Source organism: Corvus brachyrhynchos, unplaced genomic scaffold, assembly GCF_000691975.1.
Source record: "Corvus brachyrhynchos isolate BGI_N302 unplaced genomic scaffold, ASM69197v1 scaffold162, whole genome shotgun sequence".
Taxonomy (NCBI): Eukaryota; Metazoa; Chordata; class Aves; order Passeriformes; family Corvidae; genus Corvus; species Corvus brachyrhynchos.
In genome coordinates, this window is record NW_008236696.1 from 4,749,394 (window position 1) to 4,760,677 (window position 11,284).

At 40.5% G+C, this 11,284-nt stretch overlaps 1 protein-coding gene across 1 annotated transcript; it reads right to left on the reverse strand.

Annotated features, from left to right (window-relative positions):
• Positions 1-1,380: 1,380 nt before the first annotated feature.
• FETUB (fetuin B) lies at positions 1,381-10,987 on the reverse strand. The gene is made up of 7 exons (XM_008644590.2): positions 10,664-10,987; positions 6,005-6,115; positions 4,539-4,626; positions 3,840-4,006; positions 3,392-3,505; positions 2,392-2,475; positions 1,381-1,908 (listed from the first exon to the last, which is right to left on the reverse strand). Exons 1-7 carry the CDS (start codon positions 10,883-10,885, stop codon positions 1,492-1,494), a joined length of 1,203 nt encoding a protein of 400 aa, XP_008642812.1. The 5' UTR covers positions 10,886-10,987; the 3' UTR covers positions 1,381-1,491.
• Positions 10,988-11,284: the final 297 nt, after the last annotated feature.

Here is an 11,284-nt window from a genome sequence, read left to right on the forward strand (position 1 = left end):
GGTTTTACAGATCTGGTGGCAACTAGAAAAAGGCTTTGTGGTCTCATAGAAACCCCATAATTATTGCAAATATCAGTGTACTCCTGGCCACAGATAATATTTCTTTCCTATGTTCATTCTTTTTCTTCTTGTCTTCTCATTTATTTATATTTGGTTTTGTCAGTACAATTACTATGTCTGACTTCAGCGAAATCGATTCTTCTTAGCTGCAGGCTGTCAAGTGTCCCTGTGGCTTTTATTTCTCAAGAAAGTATTAGGCTGATTTTTTTAAATCATTGTTTTTCCTACACAGCAGCATCAGTAGAACATAAGAATCTGAATAGCCTGGACTTGATTCTCCACCAGCCAGAATTACATGCAGAGGTTTCACACATGTGTAGGCTCTTCCACATGCTTTAAGTGAGGTATGAAGCATTAAGAAAAAAATAATCTTTCTTGAGATCTTCTATGGGAAATTAAAAAATAGGCTAAGATCCTCACATTATAGTTAAGAAGTTTACCCACAAAATAGCAAAAGCTCGCTAGCTTTTAATGCTACCCGGTGCTGAAGTGCTGCTCCCTGCTCATGCCCTGTCAGTGCCGTGGCTCTCTAAGGCCCCGAGAGCGTCCCTGCTCCACGAGGGTTTGGTGCCGGATGCCAGGCTCAGCACACCGGGGCTGTTCCCAGGTGACCTTGGGGACAGGCCCCCGCCCAGCCTGACCCACGCCGCTTCCCTCAGGAGCTGCTTTAGGCTGAGGCTGCAGCGTGCGGGCCCCTGCCCGAGCTCCAGCTCCTGCTGCATCCCAGCTGTGCCTGTGCCTGGCCGCAGATGCTGCAGATGCAGACGCAGGCTCAGACCTGCAGCCTTGTGTCCCTCACGCCTGTGTGGTCACTGCAGACTTGCTCGGACACCGCTGGGCTGTGCCTGACTCTGGCTACCATAACCACACCAGCCCCTGACCATGCCTTGCTAACTCATTCCTGGCTTGACCTCAGACCTGCCTCACCACCCCTGAACTTTCATGGTGAACTGGCTTCTTCCTACAACCTGACTTCCATCCCTGGGTGTGCCCTGCTCACCCCCTCAGGCATCACGGGCCAGGCCCCTGCCCTGCCAACCTGGTTGTCACACCTGGCTCCATCTCACTATCCCTTGGGGAGAAGGCATCCTGCACTGGGCCCTGACAGAATTTTGCTACTGAGGATATTTTTTTCTGATGTATTTGGGCTGTCCCAGCCCTGCAAGTTCTTTTATCCTCCACAGTTACTTTTCCTTCATGCTCTGCCCAATGGGAGGAATTTGAGAATTAAAAGCCAAATACTTTTGTTGGAAAATGCCCCAGTTAAATTTCTTTTCCCAATCTGTTCTTGTGCTTTCATAAAACTGAGAATGCCAAAGATGAAGACTGTAATAAACACTTTATTTATTTGAAGATGTTACACAAATTGAAAACCATGTTGCCATTTTGGCTGTTATTTTGTTGCAGAGAGCTGAGGTGTGTGGATGCTGGCTAGACTGTGGTAGGCATTCTAGTTATCAAAGGATGGAGGATGCCATCCATCTGCTTTGCTTCTCCTGGACATGAATCTGATAGAGAAGGTTCTTCAGGAAAAGGGAGAATAACTGGTCCAGTGACTGGTTTGGTCAGGTCTGGTTTGTTTACTTGAGTCTTTTCTCCATCGAGGCGGGGTACAGATCCTGCAGCCTTAGGTGGAACTGGCTTTCTATCTTTATGTTTGTTTTGACTTTCTCGTAGGCTGTGGAAAGTGATGTCCTCATTTGAAGGGGGTAGAATTTTAACCCAGCCCACTGTTTTTTCCAGGTGTGGAGAGAAGGGATTGGCATCTGAAGGGGAAGCCTGTTGATCCTGCCTGGGTTTTCCAGGTGTCTGATTAGCTTCCTGGTTTTCCTCTTCAGTGGCAGGATCCTAAGTAACAAGGAATAAGCATTATCTAAATTGAAGCAATTCCAAATTCCTTCAGATTTAGAGATTACCCTTCACACTAAGAATCTGCTGCATCTCTAGTCCTCCCAGACCAGCTACAGAACAGAAGCTCAAAGGATAGATGGATGTAGTGACTTCCTGTGCCAGGGGAGATGGCTGCATGAAACTTGGGTGATTACAGTAATATCCCCTTGCATTCCATTTGTGATTTACAATTTCTTTGTAGAGCATTCTGAACACATTCTGCATGATTGTTTCTATACCCACTCTATTGCCTTTTTATCCACCCAACAACAGTCTGTTTTATCACAAGAGAGATTTCTTCCTGATCTGGCCTTATCACTTTCTTGAAGGACATGTCTTTGTGAATAAGAAAACTTAAAAATGGCTAGGCTTTCAAAAGTTCAATACTTGTTTTGTAAAGGAATATTACTCTTGCAATATTAAGATTAGATTAAGAAATACCTGCTGACTGTAGATTTCACAGGATACTGTGACAAACTGTTCCATGTGACTTTTTACTACAGACCCTTTGCAGAAACCGATTTTCTGTAAGAAGAAAATACAAGCATTTTTTCACATGGAGCACTGATACTAAGCTCCTATCTTGTAAAATAAGTGATAATGAAAGGCTAAATAGTTATAGCTTTTAAGTGCATTTGTAGGGATAAACAGCTTGGGCAAACTTTTGTTTTGGGATTGGCAACCTTACAAAGGCAGGCACTGTTTTGATAAAGGCCTTATGTTTGCTAAGGAGGGTTAGGTAACACAATAGCAAAAATAAGCTGGCTACTTAAGGCAAAACTACAACAGCTTGCTTAAGTCCTCTTTCAGCAGAATATCTCTATGCAGGCAAGTTGTGTATGGAACATAATATAATTTTCCACACAGAACTATTTTCACACCATTCTAGTGAAAGAAACTGTGAAAAAAATGCTGTTTCTAGTAGTTGTGTTTGTACTGGGCTGTAGGTATCATGGCTTGGATGTCACTCAAGATGGGGCTTGAAATGTTATCTCTTGACAACATGCCCATATGGCCTTCCAGTTTCTCTTACAATTTTTTCCTCAGTTCCTAAATGTTTTCCTTAGCCGACCTGATTGTATGAATATACTCTTTATGCATTGTTTGTGATTTATTGTCTATGTCTGTTTCCTTGGAAGAAATCCTTAAGACTCATTCAGTTTTGTAAGGTGATGGCTACTCCACCTTTTTCTGGATTTTTTGTTTTGTTTTCTTTTCTTTTGTTATGGACTTCTGGTAAAAATTCAGAACTTTTGCTGAAATGTTTCTCTATTCTAAAGCAGTCTGTAGATTTGCAAGACAGTATATAGCTACAATCTATAAAAATATGACTGTGGGTTTTGGTTCTTGTCTGCAAAGACCCAAGGAGATAAATACTAAATATTCACTGAGGAGTCATAGTATCTGGAAAACTGGTGTTTGTACAAGGAAAAGTACTTACAGCTACTTCCAATGGAAGTGGCTCACACATGGAGATGTCAGCAACCGTGTCATTTTTGGAGCAAGATGTCTCCTGAATTAAAAACTCCACAAAAAATGCAGGACCAACGACCCACTGTAAATGAGAGGCCAGTGGCAATTAGAACTTGTGCATGTGTCAGGAAGAATAAAGAATTTTACTGACCTTGAAATAGATGAAAAACTCCTGCTAAGTCTGGAAGGAACAGGTGATACTTGGGGCATTACTGTTAGTTGTGTTACAGCAAATGTTTGTTTGCCAGTGCTGCTTCATTTTGTACTTCTTATTTATGCACAATCTTAGTAACTCGGGGACTGGCATAGTTGAAATGAGATACAAAATCAAAATAACCTCTAAGACAAAACAAATTGTAGTCTGGAGGATCCATATTTCTTGAGGGCTAAAACAAGTCAGATGAGCCTTGGCTTACCTGCATTGAAGCTCTTGTGACATTGAGAACAGAGAAGTAATGAGTTTGTTCACTCTCTGCATTGAACTTGGCAAGACTTTGAACAGCAGTCTCCAAGTATTCGGGCTTAGTTGGAGAATCATCAGCCGGGCAGTCAGGGCATACTGACCAAATATATCTGCGTGGAACTTTTTATTCAAACAGAGCAATGTCATTAGACAAGGCATAACCATCAAAGCATGTTGATAATGCAGGTCACTGTAAATGCATCTATGCCCCCAACCCTGCCCATTTGTCCTCCACTGCCCTGGAGTAACAATATGTGGTTTGCACCCCTCAATAATTTTGAATCTTTATGTATTTGCAGACCCATAAAAATGTTGCACTGGAGGCAGACACTGAAGGAAAAAGTTCAACCTATTGACAGTGGGCTTGCTGTTTTTCCTTGCCTTTCACAAACCCATAAAAAATGTTTTTTGGTTCAGAGGGTAAAAGCCCATACACAGGCTCTGCTGAGTGTCCCAGAGGTTAAAACAGTTATTACTGAACTCTTTTGAGCTGCAGGACCTCCCTGGCCTTATGATCACTGAATTGAGAAAATCAGGGCAGCTGAAGCTAATGGAGATACTGCAGTGTCATAATTACGTTTAAAATTTAAAGTAATGCTATTTGGCAAAGAGTTTTTCCAGCTCTCTTATAAAGACTGTGTTAAAGACATACCTGGTTGTAAACTGCACTCATAAGTATTCAGATGAGCAATATTTCTTGCCTGATTAATGTAGATAATTGCTTTGCATTGACCGTAAACCTAAAACAATATAAATATTTAAAAACTATTAATATTGCACACTTTACACTAATCATCTAGGACCTAAACAGGAGTGGTTAATTTTCTTCTTGCATTCATGGAATTCTTTTCAAAACCAAAGTTTTGTTAATACTCAAATGACAATGAAGCACGTTTCTAAGCATATCCTTTCGAAATAAAAGGCCAGCTCATCCCCTGGTGTGATTCTGAGCTATACAGATGCAGTGCCTGACTGTGGGGCGACCTGCCCAGGGCCACTCTTCTGGCAGCTGAGAAGTGCCCAAGTGTCACAGAGTGCTCCTTTCCCAGAGGCTGGGTCTATGTCTGGAACTCAGAGAGTTTAAACCCAGAGATCATTTCAGAGTGTCTGGATCCAGTCACCTGTCTTCCACCTTCCCCTTTTTCCCTATAATCATAGGGAGAGTGTAGGAAGGACCATAAATCAGTTTTGTGGCACAGTAGGGTCACCCTTGCACACAAAAAACTCCAACTTTATGGCAGAAAAAAGTACTGGCGTATTAATATCCATTGTGCTTTTATATTTAAGAGTTGAAAGTATATTCTCTGAGAGCTTCTTAGATATTCCTACATGTGTGATCAAGGCCTCTGGACATGCATTTCTTGGCTTCACTGAAGCCATATCAACCATATAGGCTTTGTGCCCTTTTTCTGCTGAAAACACTCTAATATAAGTGAGCAGAATTCTTTTTATTTTTTTCTACTTTTTCATTGAAAAGTTAAAATTGATTGACCTTAGAAGCAGTCCAGGACAATTTAATCATAACTTCCTTTTTTTATTTTTTTCATGTGAAACTTTTTTCTTGTCATTCTTCATTTTCTAAGGGTTTTTTTCTCTTGCTCAGAATAGTTTCAGTCACCTGTAGCAACAGTCTTCGATCACTTTCTGTCTTTGCAGCTTATCTTGCTGAGCTTTCCTTTTTCTCCTATTTCAGTGCAATTTTTGCAAAGTTGTCAGAATAAAAGTGGAATTAAACTAAACCAAAAATCACATGTTATATAAAATTGTGTTTCTTTTATTCCCTTCTTGACAGGCTGTCTTTAAAATAAACTCTTACAGGGTTGCTATAAAAAGTAAACCATTATTCTAAATAGTGTCCTAGCATGGGTATTTAGTTTGGTCTGTTTATTAGCTCTGGTCAAAAACTTTCTTTTATTTTTCACTTTTTAAAATAAATCTTGCCGGTCTATAAACTGATTAGAAGGTACAGAGTAAAATTTTGGATATTATAAAATGGACTTTGATTTTTTTCTAAGCTTTGTTGCTCACTAAAAACACAAGTGTAGGGGTTTTACTGTCATCAGTAGTACCTGAGTAACTCATCATATGTGAGATTAAAAAGAAAAATAAAATCCTTACAGTTGAATGAGCAGGTCTGGGGTTACAGTTCTTCCACATCTTTCTGCTGAGTACATGGCATTCGGTATCTACTACATCCAAGATGAGATAGAAGACAGAACCAGTGATCTCCTGAAAACAAGAAACAAAAAAGGTCACATCCCAGTTTTGTATCAAACAAGGTAGGGACACACAAAAAGGAGAGATGGAGAAATGGAAAACATCCAGGTGGAATGCATAGATATCCTGAAACCTGAGCACTGTCTCTGACAAAAGTGGCAAATCAGGAGAAATTCAGGCCCTGTTAGAACAAACTTAGTCATGCAGCTACCCAGCTTTACATAAAGAACAGTCCTTTGGTCAGTTCTATTCTTTTGATTCTGGTACCAACCAGAACCCAAAAATAAAGACTAAACATGTTGATGTTTTCATTGTCAACTTTCATTATCAGATTTGAAAGGTTGGTTATTTTGCCTGAAATAAGAACGAGATGATAAATACCACAACTAATAAAAAACTGCTAACATGGAACATTCCCAATAGGCATTAGAAAGAGAAATATCCTATTTCTTAGGGCAGTGTCTTCTTGAAGTGTGGATGCTTTGCACTTGCTGTAAAGAGGCAAAGGCTGCATTGATGCAGAAGCTTAAATATTCTGTCAGCTATCAGGGAGTGCTGTGAGACACCTTGCAGAGTCACATGGATGTCTCAGACACACTTAAAGCTTCAGTCCAGTGCTTGAGTTCTGACCTGTGCTTAAGTCAAGAAACCCGTGTTCAGTTCACTGCAGCATAGGGTGCACAAAGCAGTTCAGGCTCAACTTTTGGGCAAACATCTTTCCAGGCAAGAAGTACAAGGAAGCACTAAAAGTACAGCTCTGCATGTCTAGTGCTTACATCACATAGTGCAGGAAGATGAGATGCTGCATGGTGCAGATCCTCATTCTGCTTCCACTGTAGATATGGGTAAGCACCTTTCCAGCATATTTATCAAGGATACAGCTTAGCTAGATCATGTTTTATTTATATCTTTAGTGGAAAGCTGGAAAGAGGGCAACTGTCATTTATACGTCCTCGAGAACTTAGATGTGAGCGTTAGCTGCGTGTTTAGACTGAGATTATGTCTTTGCTGAAGGGGGAGAAAAACCAAAATTGAATGAGAGCCGTATTCATTCATCCCTGCTTGATTCCATTGGTTTGTAGAGAAAACACTAAATGGGGCAGCAGTCTTGTGGAAGTCTGGGCCAGTATCTGTATCATTTTGGCTTTAGTTTTGGTTTCTGTTTAACAGTGACTAAATACCTGTCAATAGGGCTTACAAAGCTGGAGTTCTCCTGCCTTTTTTGTGTTTATACTGCTCAGAAAACCACTAAGTGGTATCTGCTCTGGAGTTCTGAGGAGATGGAGTGATACAAACTACTCTGATCACACCCTATAGAGATCTGTGGGATGGTGATTTTATGTGAGCTCTGCCATATATACTAGTAATATTAAACCCTTTAAATATGAAAGGGCAAAACTAATAGAAAATAAATATAAAGAATGATTAAATTGTTTTGTTATCATTGTCTCTTAGTTCTATTCTTACATGCACAACTTCTCATGCTTTCTACGATTTTTTGTATTTTCATATTGTCTTCTTTTTCCTAAGTGTTCTATAAAGTGATCTGGTAATGCCTTGCACTGAGCTCTCAGGGCTTGCTTACACTAATCCTGAGGTTTAATTATAAGTGTCACTTTGAAAGCCGTGAAACAATCAAAAGCTCTTTTGACAAAGAGTGATGCTGAGGTGCAGCAGTGATGTTTGTGCAGTGGCATGGCAGTATCCCCACACCTGGCTGCACAGATCCTTCTGTGGTAGAAACTAATCATAATTTTCTGTTAACATACGGAATATCTAAATACCATGATGATATGTCTCTTTAGTATGATAGCTAATGTGGCTTAAATCAGTAAACACAAAGTGAGACTTATCAAAGAGTAATTGCTATTTGCTGAAAATATGTTTTTGAGTAGTGCCACATTTGGTACAAGTTTGTAACTTTAAATATAACTTCTGTAAGAAAAAAGCCATCACTAAGACTATCCACATGAAGAAGAAATAGCCAAGAAAAATGTGTATCTTTAAGGAGTCTCATATTTGGAATTGGTGACTTGAGCTTTCAAGCTGGTTGTTAAAGTATTCGGGAGGTAAAAGCACACACATACCTCATTAAAGAAATGTTCTTATAATCAAATGTGTTTGGTGTTAGATGGGTTTCCTCAGCTGAATCATGAGTATTGATTATAAAGCTTGGTGATCCTAGAAACCCTAAATGCAACCAGGGCAGACTAAACTGCATTTCTTGTTGCCTGTAGCTCTCTTGTATAATGCAAGCTTTAATAAGCAGATGAGGTTATCATAAAATCTACACATCTTTTGGTCTACCTGCTTCTGTGTGTACCATCCTCCACTGGGGAACGGATAATTTGGGGCTTATTCGGAGCTCAGCAGATCACTGAAGGTATAATCATCCTTATTTTAACTTTCATTAGAAGACCATTATGCAAAGGCCTTTTGATATCTGCTTAGTATTGAATAAAAGGTTGTATATCTTTCCTGCATTGCCAAAAAGATGCCTTCCTCAGCACTGCTGGTGCCAGGCTGCAATGTGTGCTGGGCAGCCTGGGAGCCAGAGGAGATGTGGCAGCAGGGTGACCTTCTGCAAGAGAAAGAAATGAAATATTTTGGCATGTTTTGTAATTTTGGTTAAGTGCCTGTCAGTGAAGCTAATCATGAGTATCTTGTACGAAAGCAAGCTCTGTCCTACTTGCATATAAGTTAATAGCAGATGGCTCATTAGTTTCAATTAGAGCAAAGCTGAACCACAGGTTGCTTAAGGGCAGATTTGAATTTGAAGTAACTTTGAAAATGTTTTTATCCTCAGTACTGCTTAAGAAAGTGAGAGGAAGGACTATTGACTGGTGTGGGGAAAAAAAACTTCCTAATTTTTTTGAGAGGAATGGGAGATGGCATAAGGTTGTAACTGTCCATGAACCCCCTTGACATTGCTGACTGCTCCTTATGTACTCAGTCCCAGCAGCAGCAACAATGAGACAAAGGGCTTAGAATGTCTAGTTTGTTATTGCAATATTAGATGCAAAAAAAAAAAAAAAAAAAAAACAAAAAAAAAAAAAAAAAGGAAAAAAAAAAAAGAAGAAAGTATTAAGTTTCACACACTATTTGTACTCAAATATATTTTCTCAGTTTTAAATCTGCAGCTATTTTATAATGTCTAGTTTGTTATAACAAAATTAAAAAAAAAAAAAAAAAAAAAAAGAAACCGAAAAACCAAACCAAAACAAAACAAGTACATAAGTAAATTAAACCCCCAGATGAACAAAGTATGCTTTCTCTAAAGCAGTAAGTTACATCTTTAGGAAATTGAGTGACAGACAAATCACAACCAAGGACCAAAAGTTTCCTGTGCTGAGATATCTTTTATCTTTGGCACAGGTGAAGGGAGAAGACTAGGTAGGGAGATGACTGAGGTGGTTTACAGCACGTCTGTACCCACCATGCTGCACTCTAGGGTGGTCATAGGAGGCTCTAATTCTTGTCAATAGGAAATATCCCAAGGAAGGGGGTCTGAGTACCTAACTCCATTAAATAGCCCCAGGAAGGGGTCCGAGCACCTAACTCCATGACTGGTGATGCAGATTTTGGGCCAGCTCACATGCATCATGTGGAAAAATTCTGGGGAGACCTGATGCAGTTGCTTAGTGGGCACATTCTGTCACCTGAGCAAGGCAATATAGAGGACATAGTGTAAAGCACAGCAGAGCATCTTTAGCTGTGAGATCTCGGGTTGCTGGAGTCCACAGTGTGTCTGCAGGAACCATGTCCTTGTAAGAGCAGCAGGAAGAAGTGTCGTATCCTTGCCAGTACAGATCTTTAAGCATCTGGCAAAGAGCCTAATTTTCTTTAGAGTTCAGAACTCAGCCTTTCAGGTAAGCTTATGGGAAATGAGCAGGCATTGCAGGGAATGTTAGCAGCAGGCTTCCATAGTGCCTAATCTGCTGCGGGCCCTTGTGAATTCATTTCAGGCTGTCCCTAGTTAGTGCCAGTAGATATAGTTATTGTAACACAAAGTAGTCATAAATTAAGCACACACAGAGAAATACGATACTTGAGGAAATGTGAGTGATATTCTATAGGTATTCCCAGTGTATTTTTTGCCCTTGAACTGGTTTCAGATTTCTTCTCAAGAATGAGTCATCTTTTAGAGGTCTGTAAAGGAATTCCTTGGTCCCAAGCAGGATGTGTTTGCACCTGTTAGTGCACATATCTTTTGTGCAAAACACACGATGACTTACTAGCCTTTGCACTCCCAACTGCTCAAGGCAGTGGGAGGAAGGTGTAAAATGAAATTAAATAGGAGTAGTGGTGTTTCATATCAAATTTGAACCAATGCCTGGAGCTATTCCAAGGGCAGGCAGCAGAGAGTCATGACTGAGATTCGCTCTCTAATTGCCCACAGTGTGATGAAATTGTTTCTAGTCTGTGCATAAAGTTGACATGGCCTCTGGAGTCCTGTGAATAGAACTTTGCATTTGCCTTTTGAAATTTTCTTCATTCAAATAGATATTTCTAAGAAATAGACACAGGGAGAAACATATATTGAGCAAGAGGGTGACTTACCTGTGATTGTTCTCGGGCACTGGCAATTCTGTAGAGGCTGAGTACATAGCCTTCTTCTCGGTCAGCATTGATCTGGCGGAGAGCCAGGTCTGCAGCCTCCTCCACTGCAGCATCATCGCAGCGGGGGGAGAGCAGTGCAGCCCCTGCTCCTCGGGCTGGAGGGGCAGCAGTGCAGGAGCAAAGCACCTGGATGCCAAAGAGCATCCAAACAAACCAAACCATTTTGCTTAGACAGCCAGTGCTTCAGATCAGGGTGGTCAGTCAGGATGGAGGGGCTGAAACCTAAGATCACAGACTCTTATAGTGGAACTGTGTCTCTTTATAAACTTGTGCCCCCTTTTTATTACATACTGACCATCACCTTTAAACCTACAGCTGCAACAGTAAACACTAAGTCAATGATTACAAGGTTTTACAGAAGTGTTGTTGCTCCCTCTGAGACCAGAGAGCCCTTTTTCCTCCTGGCTTTCCATCTCTAATTTGGACTTCACCGGGCAGATCATGCAATTTTGACCTCATGGCAAGGGATAAGAATACACACAGAAAGCTACTTCCTTAAGAAACCAGATTTGCTTGAATAAACCTAAATTCAGAACAGGTCTGGCTCCAGTTGTGTTCTGT